The 19,056-nt window shown below is 51.4% G+C and overlaps 6 protein-coding genes across 6 annotated transcripts; 2 read left to right on the top strand and 4 right to left on the bottom strand.

Moving 5' to 3' along the window:
* Window positions 1–350: 350 nt before the first annotated feature.
* On the bottom strand, window positions 351–1,103 carry BDZ99DRAFT_475183 (uncharacterized protein; the record flags this gene model as incomplete). Its single annotated transcript, XM_033721962.1, has 1 exon — window positions 351–1,103. The coding sequence occupies one exon, from the start codon at window positions 1,101–1,103 to the stop codon at window positions 351–353; it is 753 nt and encodes a 250-aa protein (XP_033578619.1).
* Window positions 1,104–2,056: 953 nt separating this feature from the next.
* BDZ99DRAFT_475182 (uncharacterized protein) lies at window positions 2,057–2,926 on the bottom strand (the record flags this gene model as incomplete). Its single annotated transcript, XM_033721961.1, has 1 exon — window positions 2,057–2,926. One exon carries the CDS (start codon window positions 2,924–2,926, stop codon window positions 2,057–2,059), a length of 870 nt encoding a protein of 289 aa, XP_033578618.1.
* A 2,425-nt stretch (window positions 2,927–5,351) lies between these two features.
* BDZ99DRAFT_559908 (NAD(P)-binding protein) lies at window positions 5,352–7,182 on the bottom strand (the record flags this gene model as incomplete). Its single annotated transcript, XM_033727272.1, has 3 exons — window positions 5,352–6,015; window positions 6,106–6,447; window positions 6,744–7,182. The coding sequence occupies 3 exons, from the start codon at window positions 7,180–7,182 to the stop codon at window positions 5,705–5,707; spliced, it is 1,092 nt and encodes a 363-aa protein (XP_033578617.1). The 3' UTR covers window positions 5,352–5,704.
* A 702-nt stretch (window positions 7,183–7,884) lies between these two features.
* On the bottom strand, window positions 7,885–9,283 carry BDZ99DRAFT_384759 (P-loop containing nucleoside triphosphate hydrolase protein; the record flags this gene model as incomplete). The annotated part of the gene is made up of 2 exons (XM_033715399.1): window positions 7,885–8,848; window positions 8,928–9,283. 2 exons carry the CDS (start codon window positions 9,281–9,283, stop codon window positions 7,885–7,887), a joined length of 1,320 nt encoding a protein of 439 aa, XP_033578616.1.
* A 1,117-nt stretch (window positions 9,284–10,400) lies between these two features.
* BDZ99DRAFT_440537 (carnitine acetyl transferas-like protein) lies at window positions 10,401–13,579 on the top strand. The gene is made up of 2 exons (XM_033717720.1): window positions 10,401–10,993; window positions 11,105–13,579. The coding sequence occupies exons 1-2, from the start codon at window positions 10,582–10,584 to the stop codon at window positions 13,261–13,263; spliced, it is 2,571 nt and encodes an 856-aa protein (XP_033578615.1). The 5' UTR covers window positions 10,401–10,581; the 3' UTR covers window positions 13,264–13,579.
* Window positions 13,580–18,613: 5,034 nt separating this feature from the next.
* Window positions 18,614–19,001, top strand: BDZ99DRAFT_518903 (uncharacterized protein; the record flags this gene model as incomplete). The annotated part of the gene is made up of 2 exons (XM_033725354.1): window positions 18,614–18,862; window positions 18,921–19,001. The coding sequence occupies 2 exons, from the start codon at window positions 18,614–18,616 to the stop codon at window positions 18,999–19,001; spliced, it is 330 nt and encodes a 109-aa protein (XP_033578614.1).
* Window positions 19,002–19,056: the final 55 nt, after the last annotated feature.

Raw genomic sequence — 19,056 nt, 5'->3', positions numbered from 1 at the left:
TACAGTTGCTAGGAGGTTATGATAAGTGCTCGCAGATGCTCTACCATCGGTCAAAATAACGGAGATAGAGTTCTCAACGTCTATGCGCATTTAAATACCTCATGGGCAGGTATCACACCGGCTTAGGTTGCCAGGGAATATACACGCCGCGTGGAAATATTACTGTAAGTTTTGTTCAGAGTTCTAAACCTAGACTGAAGCACTTCATGCATTGACAAATAGCAGTAAACAGATCCATATCCTAGTACTGTATCCTCGGAAGGATTTTGGCTACCACTCCAGTGTATGGATTCAGTACAGTATTATGAGAACCTCAGCAGGAATACAACGTGTCTGGATAGATTAGGGGTTTACGCCACTTTCCTCGCCGTCACCTTCACAACCTCTCCCCACGCATTCCTCGCGAGCTCCTCTGCCTCGACGAAGCTGATATTTTTGTCTTCTTCTTCCTCTTCTTCTACTTCATCGATGACGGGCGGGGTTTGGTTATGCAGATCTCTAAGCGCCTTAGTATGGAGTTCCCGCAACTGGTTTGCGAGTTCGGAGTCGATTGTGACAGCTGGTATGTCGAAATCATCCTCGAAGTCGAAGATCGTCCAAGAATCTGGTTTGAAGAGTCGTGCCGAGTAGCATAAGCTGAGAACTTGTAGGATTGCTGAGAAGCAGGAGACATACCCGGCGGTGAGCACAGCCGTCTGGTAGACTTCTCCGGTATCCACCTTCCTCGTGAAAATACACAACTTTCCCCATACGTCATGAAGAACCATGAGCACGTCCGGTATTGCCATCAAGAACGCCGATACGACCAAAGCAGCGGCAAGGAATGGTAGCAGCAGTTGATAGACAGAGTATCCAAGCGAGCGGGTTCGCCTAAGCGGAAAGAGGATGGCATAGCTGTGCCAGGACGCGAGCCAGACGATGAAGGACAGTGCGCCACTAACGGCAATGGGCTTGAAAACTGTGGATTGGATGATATCGAGAGCCGTGGAGGAGGACTGGTAAGTTGGTAGTTTGACTGGGCCCTCTCTGGCATCCAGCCAAAGCAGGCCAGGGACAACGGCGTAGACAGCGTAAACAGCGCTCATTTGCATCCAGGGCCGCATTTTCAGGGCTGGTGACTAAGGTGGTAGTAGTATCCTGCAGATGGATGTGTTTGTGGATGTGCTGGGGCTTGCTTCAGGTTTTGAGAGGTCATTATATGGGGTGGGTAGTTCGCGGAGCATTCACCACCAGTGGGGTCCTTCGCGATGATAATGATTTGCAAGAAGCTCTGAGCCTAACCAGCAAACAGGTACTTGCTTTTTTGATAAATCTAGGAAAAGGCCTCGGACCACCGTTTGCGCACAGTCTTTGTTGTACTCCAGGAACTCCAGGAAAGTGACCGATGATCTTTTGTTGTTGGTCAAGACAATGTCACTGCTTGGTGTCTTGAAAGAGTTCAAATGGCTTTAGGGGCTATACGACACTGCTTTTGGGGGCTTGGCGAGTGTAGGCATTGTATAGAACGGTGTGCGTGAGTTTTGTGTAGAATCTTCAAAACGGATTGAAGCACTTGGAACAATATTAAACAGGCGTGCATTGACTTACAGTGACAGATCATAAGTCTGTGCACACGCATTTACCACTGTTTGGAGTAACCCTGTGGAGTTTCAAAAACCCAGGCACGATGTCAAGTCTCAAGTAGTGCAAATTAGACTGCCTCTTGCGAGAGGAGCTTCATATTATTGTCAGCATTCCCAATAAGAGAGAAGTTCGGCATTTTAGACAACTAGTAAACTCTCGAGGCTACCCCCGACAGCGCCAACATGGTGTACGCGGATAGCAAGTATATCCGCTGGACCCGGTTTCTATTAATATGTTGGAGCCCCACAGACAGTTGCAGAAAAGTGTACAGATATGTACGGCAAGGCACTGTAGTGCTCACACCGTTACACCACTGCCTGACGGGCTTCAACACATTTTCAGCAATCGAAACAAGGCATAATTTTATTGTTTTGAACGGTCTATAAACTCGCCAGGCCACCTCAGGCGGTGGTGAAAGATCCCTTCACTAGACTTATTCGATGTGGTTCCGGATTTCCTCCTCTATAAGCCAGAGTGTCTCGTCAACGACCTTCACTCTCTCCGCCAGCTGTTTCATCTCGTCAGATTCTTCGTATGTTCCGCTGCGCGCCTCCTCGCTCTCCACGAGCCGGTGCCGGAGGTCCTCCAGTTCCACACGTGAGTTAACAAGCCGAGTCTCCAGCTCTTTCCAATCATCCTCTAGCTGCATAATCTGCTCTTGAGTAGGCCCATCCTCCCCAATCACGGCGTTGAGTAGCCAATCCAACCAATCTATCGTTACACTGTCCAGTGCACTTCGCCGTAAAGCCAGCATCCGCGTGTATTCTTTATCCAGCGCAGGGCAGCCGATCCAGCGCAAATAGCACATGTAAACCGCCGATATCAGGAATCGCAGCATCGATAACAGAGGCACCCATGCCCAGAACCACATGCCTGAGCTCACCGAGAGTAGCATTGCCAAAGCCATGATGCCGACGAGTAGGAATGCGGGTATGCGCATGCGCCAATAGCCCAGCACTGTAGCATACGTCCAAGGCTGGCCCACCGCCGTCCGCCGTAATCTTTCCATTTTGATGGCCCGTAGCCGGAAGTCGGGTCGTGGCTGGGTTGACGGATTGAGGCGACATGCCAGGGTGAGCTTGGCGTCGAGGGCGGACGCAGTGAGGAAAAGAGTCAAACGGAAGACACAAATGAGCGTCCAGATGCTGAATTTGATTTTGATGATCGTTGAGGAGAGTATCAGGAAATAGAAGATTTTAAAGAACTCCCAGAGTGAGATGTAGGCGAATGCGATGGCAGGCAAGGTGAAGATGTAGATCAGAAACGCGTTGCGCACAGTGTGGATAGTGGATGAGATCGTCATCTTGAGCGCTGATGCCTCGTCCGCTGCGAGAGGTTCGTGGCGGTGGTGCAGAGCGAGCGGGCAGGTTAAAGATTCGAAAGGCTGACGTTGAAGATATCGTCGCTATCGAAGTAGTGAACGACAGATATGGTGATTTAAGCGAGCTCCAACCGACATCTGTAGAGCTGGATGTCACCGTCTGAAGTGCCTCGACACGTTTTGAAGATTCTGGAAACGACTTGCATCAAACGTTTTGAACAATCAAAAAACTCGCCCGGCGACCTCAGAAGGCGTCTACCAAATGTACACACCTCATGAGAGAACCATTGCATAGGCCTAAGAATGGACTTATAGTCGCGAATGAGATGGGATGGAAAGAAATCAAGATGGAGTTGGAAGACGGAAGGTGACGTACGTTTCCTCCAATATCTGATAAGGCCAAGAGTCATTTGCAGATGCCGCCGACTGAGGTGGCCTAGCAAATTTACACATAGTAGACTGTCTAGGATCGTCGTCGATGTCTCGGGAAGTGATAGGAAAGGAAGCCCTAGAACTTCAATCACCATTACGAGACACTTCGAGAGGAACACTCCCACTCTAGCATGCTATTATAATTCAATGAAAAGCTTATACCCCATCAACTTCAACAACTCACTCAAAACCTTATCAACTCTACTATGTCCACCAGCCTAACACCCCATGCCGTCTTCTCCTGGACCTGCTTCGCCGCCTACCTACTTCGGCGCTTATCCCAATCTAACTCATCCCTCTCGAACCCAATCATCCTTCTTCTCAGTGCTATCGACGCCATCGCCGAGATACTCGTTCCTCCCTTTGTCGCGCTCTTGGTGCTCTTCGTAGCTGCATGGCATACATCGCAGACCATATCCTTCCTTACCAAATACCATCTCCCACGATCCAAACTCTCTGCCTTCCTTGCTCGCCACCCCAAAATCTGCAGCGGTGTCGGCAGCGGCACGGGGCTAGGGCTGTGGATATATCGACTGCACAGTGCCCAAGAGGGCCGATTCAGGCCTCTCTCCACCGTAAAATCAGGGCTCGGCACGATCTTAGACGGATGGCTGTATCTCGAGTGGGCTATTACCTTTTCTCACCTACTATTATGGGCGAGAGACTATCGTTGGGTACTGAGAAAGTGCTTGGAGTTACTGATCGTGATGAGCGAGAAGACGGTTGGAATGGCGCAGTGTCTACTAGATCATAGAGTTCGGTGCCACGAATTGGTAGCTTTTCGGCATCGGGTCTATGGAGGGGCGCTAGAGTGGTGTGTTGGGCGCCTGTTGGATGTAAACAGGCTGGTCTTATGGGTAGCTTGGGAACTCTTCAATCTCGGTATGGCATGAAAGGGCTGGGCAAGGAGCAGGAGTTGAGCTGGAAAAAGCCACGCATAGAGTACTCTGCATGGATTGGAGAAGTAAGAAAGAGATGATACTGAGGAAAATTAGCGGGACACACATATCATTAGTTGGTCATTTCAATGCTTCTTCCTATCCCCGACATCTGGTCCATATTTAAGCTCCTCCACTGCCACAAGTTACCCCTTTTTAGTTCTAACTTGGATTTAGCAGAATATAGTAAGGGAAAAAGTCTTCCTATTCGTAAAAGCGCGTACGGAAACTCTCACCAACTCTTCTTGCCTCTGCCCGACTTGGCATCAAACTCACACAGTGACATGATACTCACGTGACCGTTCCCTTTTCCAACTATATTAACTTTCTCCGCCCCGAACCTCGTCCGTAGAAGTCAGGTCGGATGTAGTTCCTTCAAAACGTCAACATTCGTCTTTGATAGCCTACGGTCGCTGGGATCGGGCTCAAAATAGGCTCAAAATCTGCTGTTTCGGAAACTTGATAGAAGACATTAACAATGAAGATGCTGAGTGCGCATGGAGTGGTTGGGTGTTAGAAAAACACTTGACCATACCGACGAATGGAGTGCTTTCGATGTTTCAAAATGATGGTGGGTAGCTTCAGAAGTTGATAGCGCTGTATACTGATTGGAGGTTATAGGGGTGGTTGTCTTGGAATTTTGGTGCCGATGGACATTTTTGCGAGCTGACGTGATATAATGAGAATAAAGATGGAGATCTGGAACTTGTATTGAAGATATTGGGGGTTGGACTTGAAGTGGGATGGTTAGTATCACTAAAATGATTTGATGTTGGCGGTCCGACTCTCCATTCTTTTCGATGTTCATCTGAGTTGAACACACTTCCCATCATTCCAGTTTAGTTCTGGTGCTTTTAAACCCCTCAGACCCTAAGAACAACTTCCACATAGGATGCGGGTGCAGTCATTGTAGCTTCCAGACAGGCTCAGTCCCACCATGATATACCAGGCGGTCGGTTTTGAGCTTGTTTGAAAACGATCTACTTTTGTTGACACGAACGAGGTGAGCCTTTTATACCCCCACGACGGTAGAGGGTGTCTGCAAACACGTGATAAAGCTCCACCACATGATAGTCTCCTTTTATTAGTGTCTCGTGTTAGACAGATGTTGGTACGCCTTCCTGCTACTGCCTGCTTACAGGCTCTCAACGTATTAACTCACATTCCAGTCCGTGCACTCCTTCCACCACTATCCGTACTGCCATAACAACTAACTAGTCGCTCAAAATGCCTAACTTCAATCTGACTCGAAATTCTTAGCCTCCCATGAGGCACCATGAGCAATATCCGGATGTCTTGAACAAGACACTGTATCACCCCTGCTCCCAGAAAACGCTTTACCTCCATTACTTCCGCCGGAAGCCGTCTCGAAGCCGTCTCCCTCGAAACCTTAAGTCCCCATCAATTTCCCTTTCGCGTCCATCACGCCCTCACTCCCCCGATCCCTCAGCACTTCCTGCACCCAATTCGGCAGCCCCTTCAGCATCGTCATCCAGCCCACCCTTCCCGGGATGAGTAGCTGGCCACCCTTGCAACTAAGCACCTGCTCCACCACTGCCTCCGCAATCTTCTCCTTCTTCAAGATAGTTGCCCCATTCCCTTCGAGCGTGCTCTGCCACGATGCCGTCAGGGCCGTAGCAGCAAAGGTAGGATGCACCGAAGTCGTAAGCACATTTGGCGCGTGGTATAGGGCGCGGAGTTCTTAGTTAAGGCCTGTTGGGGGTCAGCCTCCCTCTTTACTTCACTGCCTATACTCGTATAAATGAGATAGGCATGTCAATGGTCACGCACCCTCATGGAACGAAAGTGCCCCCGCTTTCGCCGCCGCATAATCCGCCATCCCTGCCAGAGTGACATAGCTCGCGAGACTAGCTATACTGACGATGTGGCCTTTGTTGTTCTTGATCATATCTGGTAGAAACGCTTGAACCGTGCTCCAATGGCTGAAGAGGTTGACGGCGAACATCTTGTGCAGAAATTCGTCGGAGGTGTCGAGGATGCTGTGGCTTTTGGCGATGCCGGCGTTGTTGATGAGGATGGAAGGGTTTCCCAGAGCCTCGCGAATGAGGGTGGCGGTAGAGGCAATAGCGGTGGGAGAGGTGAGATTGCAGGGGAAGTGGGTGATGCGGGGGTCTGGGAGAGGGATTAGCACTACGTTCTTGGTGTAATTTCTTCATCTGTTTGGCTTCTTCAGTGACAGATGTAGTGCATCCCGGCCTGCCACTGTCTGAAGTACTTCGTTGCATGACGAGAAGGTCAGATGAGACGTTAGAACCAAGACGGCGCAGACTGGAACGATTCCAAACGCTTCTCATTCGCCGATCATACAGCTGTTGTTTGGGTAGCTCAGCGTATGATTGAAACCCTCAAAAGGGTTGAAATCGACGGTAAAAGAGAGTGCACAAACTTGTATACCATGTTGTACTCACCCTTCTCCGCTTCCTCGCCCAACGGCAGCACATCCACAATCGCAACTCTCACGTGCCTCGCTACCAGCAATTTGACCACCGCTTCCCCAATCCCACTACTGCCACCCGTCACGACTGCAACCTCCTTCTCCCAATTCCACCTCTTGTGTTCCTTTGAAGTTCTGAAGCGCCATCCGTTCAATGCGGCTTGATTGAGGACGCGATTGACCCTCGTTACCAATCCGAGCGAAACTAGCCATTTGAGGGTCTTGATGGTCGTTGGAAGTGCTTTTTGAATATGTAACGCCGAGGAGGATGAGAGTCGGCGAAGTAGCTCATCGCGAAGCGATTGCGGGATCTTAGTGAGAAGGAGTAGCAGGGGCCCGGTGATGTAGGGATTTAGTGCCGTGCTAGTTGTGAGGGACAGGAGGGGGGAGTTCGCTGTGAGGATGGAAGACATAGTGACACAGCTCTGTGATCAGGAAGAGAGAGAGAATGCGTAGTTGTGGAGTTATTTTATTTAGGCAGGCAAGGTATTGGTGAGACGCGTTATACGAGCGTACAGAAATATGCCGAGGCACAGCACTATCTAGGCCATAAGCCTTGCTTTGTGTCACTCTGACTTACTAGACACGACTGACTGGAGCTGTCCCGTCCCGCAGCCTGTAAAACACAAGTTTTGAGACGCTATCTTAAATTAAGGTGCAACAAAATTAACATCCTGCCTCTGATTTTCAACTCCGTGGGAGAACCCCAAGCAGTGGAAAACGAGTGTGTACAGATTTCTGGAAGTCACTGTACCTACCCTTGTTGTGTTCCCAGTGACCGATACGATGCGGGGGAGGTGCGGAGAACATGCATGGCATCCTCGCCACATTGGGGCACAGCTAGATTATTGGGAACGTTGAACTTTGGTCTTAATTGTGTAATTTAGGAAACCGGGTCTCATGTAGAGTGCCGTGAAGTGGAATTAACCATGACTCTAAGATAGCGGAACCTATTGTGGTTTAGCTGGGCAAGTCCGAAACCTTAATTGGGAAGCAAGGGGTGCCTGGCTTAGGGTCACGGAAAGTGAGGTAGTGCGCTTGTAATAAGCTGACAGTTTTCATCCTTACGAGCATTCTCCCATTCTACGGAGTATGGTTCTGTGAACCCTCAAACATCATTGATCAGCGCTGGCCTCTCGTGCTACGTGTCTGATGCCAGCCCCTAAAATCTCGAACTCGACGCCCACAGCATCAGTTGGCGCAGCCCAAGGTGCAAAAACCACTTTCAGCCACCGCCGCCACTTCACAATTTCTTTCTCGCCATCGTTCCAGGCGTCTTGCCCATTCGTAGTTGCGACAAGCGGCTGGGTGTTGTATACCGGTTCTTTGGTGAGCGCGAGGCGAGAAGAAATCTGATTCGCCCAAACGAGTCCTAGAGAAGGGGTTTTTAGGTTCTGGGTGCGACCATTAGACGAAGGTTGAATATCGCCCCAGCCAGTAAACCAGCGCTGCTGGTGATCAAGCGCCAATGGGTCGGGAGATATCAGAGTGACTTCCGGCTCTTCGCTGGGCACATTTGGCATGCCAGGCTTCTCTTTGATGTCGCCATTTTGGCTGTTATGGGACGGGTTTCGAGATGTAGGATTCGAGGTAAAGCTTGAATTAGTAGTGAACCTGTCCCCGACTTGGTTGGCCACTACGATAGCAATATTCTCATTCCGTGCAAGCTGGCGTAGCATAGCCCCTAGCTGCACCAACTCTGCACCACGTCTGGCCATTGCAGTCGCCCCTGCTCGAGCACCTGCCCTCTCGAACTCTGCTCTGTAGTTCGCCGCCACAGAGTCGATAATGACGAGTCCAATGCCATGTTTCCGGATGGCCACAGGCAGCTGATATCGGAGTATGTGGTCCTGGGATTCGAGATCGGGCGTCTGGATGCTCAGGATGCGGTCGAGGGAGGGCTTCTCGACTGCTGGAAGCGAAGACAGGTATGCGTTAGTCGCGAGGAGCTGCGTCAGGCGGGTCGTCGCGAGCGGAGCTTCGGTTGAGATGTACAGGGCCGATGTCGAGATCCCTCGCGGAGGAGGCAGCTGGGACGAGAGCAGCAGAGTGAGGAGTAGTTGTGTTTTACCGGCTCCACTACAGAGAATCAGTCAACACCTGCAAGAAGAATTTATTGAACTCATGAAGACGCGTCTGTATGAGTGCGTTCACGTACCTCTCTCCTGTCACTTCAACCAGATACCCTGGGAGAATGCCGCCGCCCAACGCAGCATCCAGGCCCTCGTCTAAGGTGCTGATAGTATTCCAGGCGACGTCTCCAGCTGGCGGTAATAAGGTGTTGCTCTGGTCTTCCTCCAGACCGAACCCGAGATCCCGATGCAGTGCAACCAGGATCGCGTCGGCCAGCTTCTTCAGGTCCTGGGCCGGCACCTGGGCACGCTTTGCGACATCTTGGGCGTCGAGGGTAAGAAGGTCATTCGTCGTGACCAGGGCCTTGTCCAGTGACGGCAGCAGGTGCGAAAAGGGCCGTGTGTCGAGGTCAGGACACGCCTGAAGCAGGTCCACGGTCATCGATCACCCGCGGCTCATAACGCGGCTCTGCGGATAGACATGCGGCGGGTGGCATCCACGGCGCCGGGGCAGCAGTCCGGGAACTGTTCGCGCGGTGGCACGACCTGGGGACCGGGTGGGTGGTGGGCGATGGCGCGGTCGGTGAATGCTGCAGTGTTTCCGGCGCGTGGTGGTGCTGGCGGCAGGGCTTGGCGGGCTTGGCAGCCAGATCAATTCCCCGTGCTCCTTTGCTCCGTGAAGTACCCCACACGTTGCCGCGAACGACAACGCCCCGCGTCCGCAGATGACCCAGAACGTCGCCCAGAATATTGTAATGGCACCACGCGATCCCCGCGGCCGTCACGGTAATCGTCCCATACTGCTGCCGTCACGCTGCCTCGACGCCGACGCCTGCTTTATCTCCGAGTCCTGAGTCTCGAGTCCCGAGTCTCCAAGCTCGACACGCCCATACGCTTCCCAACGACATAGCCACGCTGCGTGAAGCTTGCATAACGACCGTGATAGCTCAACCGCACTGCATCTCGACGACAGTCGTCCGCTGTACTCTCTCTAACACTCCTGCGGCTCCGATATAGCCGGCCGGCCAACCATCGGGCTCTGCTCGCTTTAAATCCCACTCTACGGGCCTTCCACTCGTCCGTCGTCCTATCTGCTTCGTCTCGCATCCTTGCATCCTCGGGCGAGCTCTCACCACCGTATCCTCTTGGCCGAATTGTGTGATACTTGACCGGCTGTCAGCGGCGGCAGTCCTTATCCGGCGGCGCATCCTGCTGCTTGTCGAGAGAATTGTCTGAGTGTGAATCGCGATCCTGACTGGAAAGTAAGTACGTGGACATCACTGACCCGCGTAGAACCCCGATATCACGACCCCCCGGATCGGCCGCTAGCTGGAGCGTTACACGGTACGTGTTTTCCTTGTAACCGCAAGCCATTCCCAGCCCCCAGTTTCTCCACTCATGTACAATTTGTCCATAAGCGGCTTGCTGTCCGCCTCTGCGGCTCGCTAGTTGTTGCTCTGCGGCTCCCACCATGTAATTGCATAGGCTATCGCGCGTTTCACATGTGCTGAGTACCTCTGTGGCGGGGTCGGCTCTGATGCCATCTTTCCCCATTCGTCCTGCCCGCTATAAGTACATACACTTCCAGTCCCCTCGGGTACGCGACTTGCCACGCAGAGTACCAATGCCAGCCTACTGTCTCCAGGACTGTCACTATTTCTTCCGCAGTGCTCTGCGGTTGCTCTCTATCTCTACCTCTATATCGCCGCTCTACGCTTAGCTAACGTCCCTTCTTCCACCATGGCAGTCCGCACCTTCACCCAACCAGGCTCACTGGACGAGTCTCTAGCCACTGTTGATCTCAAGATGGCAGCAGCTCAGACAAACGGCGTCCCGCGGTCTGCGGAAGCGGCCAAAGAGAAAGAGCACTCATACTCTCACGAGGAGAAGAGCCCTCTTGCATCTCACACAAACCCCAAGTCGAAGCCGGGCATCACGTTTGCAGCCCAAGACCGTCTCCCCAAGCTCCCTATACCAGTCCTAGAATCTTCTGTCAACAAGTACATCCGTGCCTTGAAGCCACTACAAAGCCCTAAGGAGAGCCATGACACTGCCGCCGCTGTGTCCGAGTTTCTAAAGGCAGATGGACCCGATCTACAGGAGAAGCTGAAGAAGTATGCCAACGGGAAAGCCAATTACATCGAGCAGTTCTGTATGTAGTCTATTCCGTGCAGCTCATTCCGAAATTCCGAGTTCCGATGTCGCTTCGTCGTTCATCTCGTCTACAGCCTCGTGAATGTACAGAATGGCTGACTGTACCTAGGGTACGACTCCTACCTCAACTTCGACAATCCTGTAGTCCTGAATCTCAACCCGTTCTTCCTTCTTGAAGACGACCCGACTCCAGCGAGAAATAATCAGGTCAACCGTGCGGCATCACTGGTCGTCTCAGCTCTATCATTTGTCCGTGCTGTGAGGAAAGAAGAATTGCCTCCTGACACAGTCCGAGGACAGCCACTATGCATGTACCAGTTCTCGAGACTATTTGGAACCGCAAGGATTCCCACCGAGAATGGCTGTCAAATTGGCCAAGATCCGACTGCTAAGCACATCGTTGTTCTCTGCCATGGCCAGTTCTACTGGTTCGATGTTCTAGACGACAATTCAGATCTCATAATGACTGAAAAGGATGTAGCTCTCAACTTGCAGGTCATTATCGAGGATGCTGCCGAAGTACCCATCCTGGAAGCAGCGAAAGGGGCTTTGGGCGTCCTGAGCACAGAGAACAGAAAGGTATGGTCCGGTCTACGCGACGTGCTCCACCGAGAAGAAGGATCGAACAACTCCGACTGCTTGAACATTGTGGACTCGGCCTTATTCATCCTATGTCTGGACTATACCGAACCCCAGACTGGCGCTGACCTGTGCATGAACATGCTCTGCGGGTCTAGCAAAGTCGAGCGGGGTGTGCAGGTTGGGACTTGTACGAATCGTTGGTATGACAAGCTGCAAATCATAGTCTGCAAAAACGGAAGCGCAGGAATCAATTTCGAGCATACTGGTGTCGACGGTCACACGGTACTGCGCTTTGCTAGCGATGTCTACACTGATACCATTCTCCGATTTGCTCGGACCATCAACGGACAAGCGCCAAGTCTGTGGGCTTCGACGAGCCCAGATCCAGCGAAACGGGATCCAGATAGCTTCGGGGACGTTCAGACGACGCCTCATAAACTCGAGTGGGATATGTTGCCGGAGCTTAGCACCGCCCTACGGTTTGCCGAAACTCGGCTCGCAGATCTCATCCAGCAAAATGAGTTTGAGACGCTCGAATTCCAAGAGTACGGCAAGAACTTCATCACTTCTATGGGATTCTCACCAGATGCCTTCGTTCAGATGGCCTTCCAGGCAGCGTACTACGGCCTCTATGGAAGAATTGAAAATGTATACGAGCCTGCAATGACGAAAGCGTTTTTCCATGGGCGAACGGAAGCTATTCGACCGGTTACTGAAGAATCGGTTGAGTTTGTACGCACTTTCTGGGCGGAAAATCCAGCAGCCCAGAAAGTCGAGACTCTCCGAAAAGCTACCCAAAGGCACACAGAGATTACTAGGGATTGTGCCAAAGCTCAAGGCCCAGATCGCCACCTGTATGCCCTGTACTGCATCTGGCAGCGTGCCATTGACGAAGAGGGTGCCGAGATGGCTAGCAGCGACGGCATGGATTCGACACGACCAAATAGCCCCAACGGGTCTGAAAGAGTGAACTCTGTCATCGGTTCGCCAGCTCGAAACTCAGTGATCTCTGATAACGGCTCCATATCCAGCTCTCCGCCTACGCACCCTGTCCAGCACTCGATGCCTGCGCTGTTTGCTGACTCGGGATGGGACAAACTAAACACGACGATTCTGTCAACGTCAAACTGTGGCAATCCATCTCTTCGCCAGTTTGGTTTTGGGCCCACTTCAGGTGACGGGTTTGGTATCGGCTACATCATCAAAGACGGCAGCATTTCGATCTGCGCGTCGTCTAAACACCGACAAACGAAACGATTCATTGATGCACTTGAGTCATATTTCCTTGAGATACGAAAGCTGCTCAGACAAATAAAGCGTCGCGGCGCCTCACAGGATAAGACAGCTTCACGGGCCCGTGAGGCTGAGGACAAACACCGACCAAAGAGCGGCCGCATGAAGAGCCGCGGCCGCATCATCCTCGCGGACGGAAAAGCGCAGACACCCACCACGGAAAGCGCCGCCGAATCCGACGATGAAGGTCTCGGAGGATGTACGAAACCCCCTTCCCTAGAGTCAGATCCTGCATTCACTGCGTTGCCCATGCCTGCATTGCCCCCGACACCACCGCATTCGCCTTCGTTCAAAGCGTCAATTCTCAACTCTCCGCGTCGCCGCCTGGAATTAACTCCGCCGCGGAATGCGCGGAGGGTTGTGAAGAGACCGCACCCTCATGTCTTTTCCTAGATTTATTTTCATCTCATCGTCACCTATTCATTTCCGTCCTCAAGAGTCCCCGTTTTCCTATCATCCCGTCACAGATACCCAAGATCTAGACACTAGAATTACACTCCCCGTCACAAACTATACGCTTGTCCTTCTTTCAATCTATTCTCATTTGCTGATTTTATTGTTTTCTCTAGATGGCTTCTTCGACGCGGGCATGTTACTACAAGCCCTGAAGGCAAAGGAGGAAGGCCCCGCCGAGACCGAGAAGGATGTTGTGCGAAGGAACATTGGGAGGAGGCTGAAGCTAGCTGATTATTGATGATTGCACGGGAAGTGCCGAAGCTCGTAAGGGATTGTAGGATAACTGGGAAGCATCTACGGAGGGGGCAGGGAAGGGGGAATTCGATATTCAGATTGGAGCATAGCTTGAGGTGTTCCTATATCCTTTTTAGCGTGTACTTTACCTCCTACATTCATAGTCTGATTAAGTTGAAATCATTATGAGCTATTTAAACACTTCAGTCCGAGTCTCAGAATGATCTCGAGCTCGGAAAACTTACTCTAACGCTCCAGCCATGCACTAGCAACGCGCAGCTTGACGGCAAACTGCAGCGGATTACCAGGACCACTATCCAGGCTAGTCAGCCGAGCCGTCTGATATTCAAACAACGCTAACTCGAATATCCAACCAGTCTTGCATCAGCCATTAAACTCCCAGTACAGGACTACTTACCAATCGCCTTCTTTGTCTCTCGCCAAACAAGTCCTACTATCCGATCCTATCTCTCAAAGACCACATGTACGCCTTCGCACGTGTCTCTCGCCTCCGCACTGCCGAGAGACTGCTTTTGTTTCAATTATCTCCAATGCATCCTGCCTATGCGTGACGGCGAGGCACGTCCGTGTCTTGCCGACGCGCCGAGGCTTGAGACAATTTTGCGACTGTCTCCGGCGAGCTTCATCTTCTTTGAGACCGCTGACTGCTCGGGAGTCTAAGACTTGTATATCAATACCAAGCATCACTCACTCTACGATCATTCCTTCATCCTTCATCTGCATTTACTTGCTTCGCTCGCTATGGGCTCAGCGCCCAGTTATTTACCTGTCTTAGCCTAGACTAGGCTCATGGCAGGCTTCCTCAGCGGTTGAGAATGACGCTATACTCAGTTCTGTGTTTGGTATATATACGTTTCATTTTCAGTATATAAACGACCACTAGGTCACTTCGCACGGATCCCTCATGCTCCTACATACAATTTTGGGAGATTTTACTTCGTAAATCAGTCACGGGAGCACAATTTGCCCAATCGGTCGCTAAGACACACAGGCCCGTTCTACCCCCTTCGCAGTAGAACTACCAGTATAATTCTGGCCGTTGCACCGAGTGCTGATTATCGAAGGTTACGATGAACACCACCATGTGGCATGCCCTGTCCGTACCGAGCAGCCAACAAAGCGGTCATGCCCTCCAGCTCTGTGTTAGCTTTTTCACGAAAATCATGGCCAGGCCCGTCTTGGACATCGCGCTTAATTCCAGATGCTACGTATATGAGCAGTTCTATATTCCCATGCACCCTGGGAGACGTCAAAGGCTTAGTCGTTGCCCCATGGAGACTTTGCAAGCACTTCGTTCGATCTTGTCCGGGACCTTGCAGCGCGGTCCGTGGAAGCTATCGCACAGTCATGTCAGATGACACAGTCATTCCTCAGACGTCTAAATTATCGAGGCTACCATGCTCGTACTTATTGCACTATCAAAGGTACGTTTTCCGGGCAGACCTTATCTGGAGTTTGAACTAATTGGTTGATAATGATTGACGGGGACGTAGCTGGGAGCCCAAGACGACGCCGACATCAATATGGCATTGGCGCGGATCAACCTCAGTCAAAGAAGGTTGCTGTCACGGCGCAAAGTTTCTGCCTAACCAGGAGATTGCATCCTACTTAGGGCAAAAGATATGTCCCATGGCACCCGGAAGGACGGCTTTCCTGCGAAATAACAGAATTGAGCGACAACCCATAAACGACAGCATTCAAGACCGTCATATCCCGAGGTGCGAGGCATTACTAGATCACATGTTGTCGGCATCTGTACTTTTCTTAGGCTCTCTTGTATCGTGTATGGAGTCAGCTGGGTGCTAGGAGATTCTTGACAGGGTGGGCCACTGGCAGCTGGCGTAGGAAGGGCAAAGGATCAGTGAGGAAAGCATGAGTTGTATTGAGGTGCTAACGAGTGGCTATATAGTGAAGAGAGACCAGGGGTTGCAGGCAGCAACGGTGACAAAACAACAGGTGAACCTTGTCCAGCTGAGAAGTGAACCCTGTACAGCTGAGACGCGTAGACAGACGTGCGTAGGAGCATTCTAACTGGCTGCCAGCCACAGTTGCAAGGAAGCGATGACACCTTGCCGGAATGCTGAATACAGAGATTCCAACACAGTACATAGCCACGGCCTTCCTTGCTGCAACAATTGGTGGCTGATAGGCAATTCTGTGGACCTAATACTCCCACGAAGAGGCCAGCGTTCACAAGATTCATACCTCGGCTAGAATAGTTCAAGGAGCTGTGTCAGGCAGGAGTAGAGTACCTAAGCGGCTGTCAGTGGCAACAAGTTTGGATTTGTATGTGTGCGCTCTTGTCCTGGCCTTCACATCCACAGAAAGACGCCGTACATGTTCAGTTTGCGAAGCAGGATTTCGATGTTCTGGAGCAACCACCGCAATCGGCCATCATGGAGATTCCGGTGCTCGTTGTCGAGCAGCCTCAAGAGCTTATTTCGACACACGGAAGTCTTCTCCGAAGCCCAACACTTGCCGACGACTAGCTCGAAGCTCCTGGAGCAGCGATGCCTGGCCGAGAAATACTGCAAGGCTGTAAGCTCCCCTCAACCGCAATCTCCATCGCTCTTTACTGACTCCTTCAGACGCAGGCCAAAGCATTATATATAACATCATCCTCAACCCTAGCTCGCCGCTATCGTACATACGACCCATTTAGATTCCGTCGACTTATATAACGACTTCCAATTACCCTTGAGCTACTGCGGGAGACTCAGCGATGGGGCAGACGTTCACAAGCACAAACCTAAGCACTACCCCTCGCTAGCGGCCTTATCAGATCTCATAGGCAAGGTCGCCAGGACCTACACTCTACTCCTGCAAGCGTATATGACAGACCAACACTCCATTAGTATATAACACCATCGGCGGGACGCCTTCTGTGACGAGACGACCGAGCCATTGGAGTACCTGGCACCTGCCAGCAACTATGAGCCGATCAGAGAAATAAAGCCTCCTTCGGCACCACAGGCTTTTACTCCATGCCATACGAGATTGCGAAGAGATCTGTGACATGCACTACGCCAACAAGTCCAAAGAGTCTCTCGATACTTGGGAAGATATTGAAGAGCGACTGCTTGACGTTCGAAATCCAAGGAACCGACTATTCACCGGAAATACAGTCACGGCAGGCTGCAACTTTGACATGCGTCTCGTTGCAATCCTTCTTCGTGGACTCATCGGTCTACTGCGGGCAAGAAGGGGCCTTTCACTATCTGCAGTCAGCTAGATCATCCTTGGACCACAGCTCTCATACAGCGCCTATCTGCAGACCATCAAACGCATCCATCGGATGGGCCAAATTTTCAACTGTCCGGCCTACTTAGCGCCCGCAATAAAGAGAGATCCCCAACTTCCATGGTCTTGCCGTCTGGACAAAGTACAATCGAGCACGATGACTGGGAGTCCCTCTGTCGTGAGAAGTCGAGCGGGCTTTGGACGTAAGATTGATGATGTTATATATCAACAAGATAAGAGCGTGATTATATAAGAAATGGGTGAATATTGGCCACTATGGAGGAGACCAATTCGGATCGCGATAGGAAACAGTTTTGCGGGTTTCTTGGCAGACGCTTCTTCAAGGGGATGAATATTGGCACACCCCTTTTCACTCTACGCACACCCTGTCGCTTCATTGCTTTTTGATTGGCTCGGAGGGGCCGGAGCTTCCTCCGGGCATTCACCTTTACGTCTCTCTACACGTGACGCTATACGTGAGGCCGTACATAAGCTCGTACGTGAGGCTATATGTGATGCGGCACGGCTATACAGCCTCTCTGTTTTACGGCGCATTCTTTCTGTTTCCTTCAGCCGTATATACAGTTGTACGTAAGACAGTATATAAGGCCGTGAGTAATGCTGTATATAATGCTGTGTGTATAGCTAGCTATACGCGCAGTGCCAATGTGCCTAGGAGGATGCCGAAACTATTAAGACGTCGCTTTCTAGAGGCTCCTTTCCATCAAGCCTGGCTTGCCTGCATTGCCGCCTGCACCTGCATCGCCGCCTGCGCTCGCTCATTCACTTCTAAGAGAGCACGAGATGAAGCTCCGAAGAGTCGACCCGGCCCCTCCGAGCCAATCAGAAGGTGGTGAAGCGACAGGGTGTGCGTGGAGTGATTAGGGGGTGTGCTAATATCCCTCCCCTTCTTCAATGGACCGATGGAACTTTCTTGGCGAAAACGAGAGCAGTAAACTTCAAGTCTTCACCTTTGATATCAAAACCGGTCTCCTAAGAGGTTGGTCCAATAGGCCGGATTTCTTTCTCTTTCTCCATCCAAATAACCCATGAAAAATCTCCATGACATCCGGCATCGAGTCTAGCTGCAGCTTCGATGTTGACTCGCATGGGAACAAGAGTTACGGGTAAACAGCTACCTTTTTCTCAATTCCATGTCCAGCATAAAGTATGCACGACATTTGGGACCTCTCATGCAAGAAAAATCCGCGAGTCGTTTAAATACAAGCCTTGGCACTACGAAGCGCGACAGTAGTAGCTAGGGGCCACCTCAGGGCGACTCAGAAGCTCCACGCTGAAGATCTTCTCGCTTGGAAGTATGCAGTTCATACGACAGAACTGGAATTCCAGAAGAAGGCAAGGAAGCGGGAGAGGAATGCAACGAAGGACAATCCCTGCGATGGGGGGCGCGGATCCGCCGAAAACCAGTTCTTGAACCTCATATCAGCGCAGGTCAATCCTCTACGGACGATCCTTCGGCCTTATCGACGCAAATAACGTTCCTTGGTCAGCAACCCATCTGACGCAGGATGAGATGAACGAGCACCCAAACGATCATACCCGCACTTCAAGCCATCAGAGGCAATATCATGGAACATGTCGCATCAGCAGTTGCAAAGGCTCACTCGTTGCCCTATGAAGACTTCGCGGTCACTTCTTTCGACCTTGTTCAGGACCTCGCGGCGCGGACCGTGTCGTTCTCACGACCTTCAACACCTATAAAGAGGGTCGACAGTGAGAAGTTGCTACCACGAAATCTGCCAAATTCATGACGACATCTAAGTTGCAAGTCATGTTTGGAAACCGAGCTCCGTCGAAGAGCAAGGCCGCTGCTGATTTGCGAGACATTGCCCTTGAAGGCGTGCAGCTTATTGCTGCAACTTCTGGTGCCATGGCGTTGTTCAGCGACCTAGAGGACAATTCCAAGTTCCCATGGGACTACGAAGTCGTCATCTTTGACGAAGGGTCTCAGGAAACCGAGCCAGCAATCCTGGTGCCGCTCATGGGCAGTAAAAAGATCGACCTAATTATTATAGCACAAGTATTGAAGCTGAAGGGAGATTTGGGAGCCTCATCGTACCAGTGCTTATACAATATAGATTCGCAATCATATATCCTTGCCCGACGGAACTGTATATGGCTCACTTGACTTGATGATTCTCGGAGAGTCTAGCCCCTGATCGACTAACATCATTCTCGAACGTAGTAGGCTAGAATTGTTTTACGCCCGTCTTT

The sequence above is a fragment of the Mytilinidion resinicola genome, assembly GCF_010093595.1.
Source record: "Mytilinidion resinicola strain CBS 304.34 unplaced genomic scaffold BDZ99scaffold_7, whole genome shotgun sequence".
NCBI lineage: Eukaryota > Fungi > Ascomycota > Dothideomycetes > Mytilinidiales > Mytilinidiaceae > Mytilinidion > Mytilinidion resinicola.
This window is presented reverse-complemented; position numbering and strand designations above follow the sequence as displayed.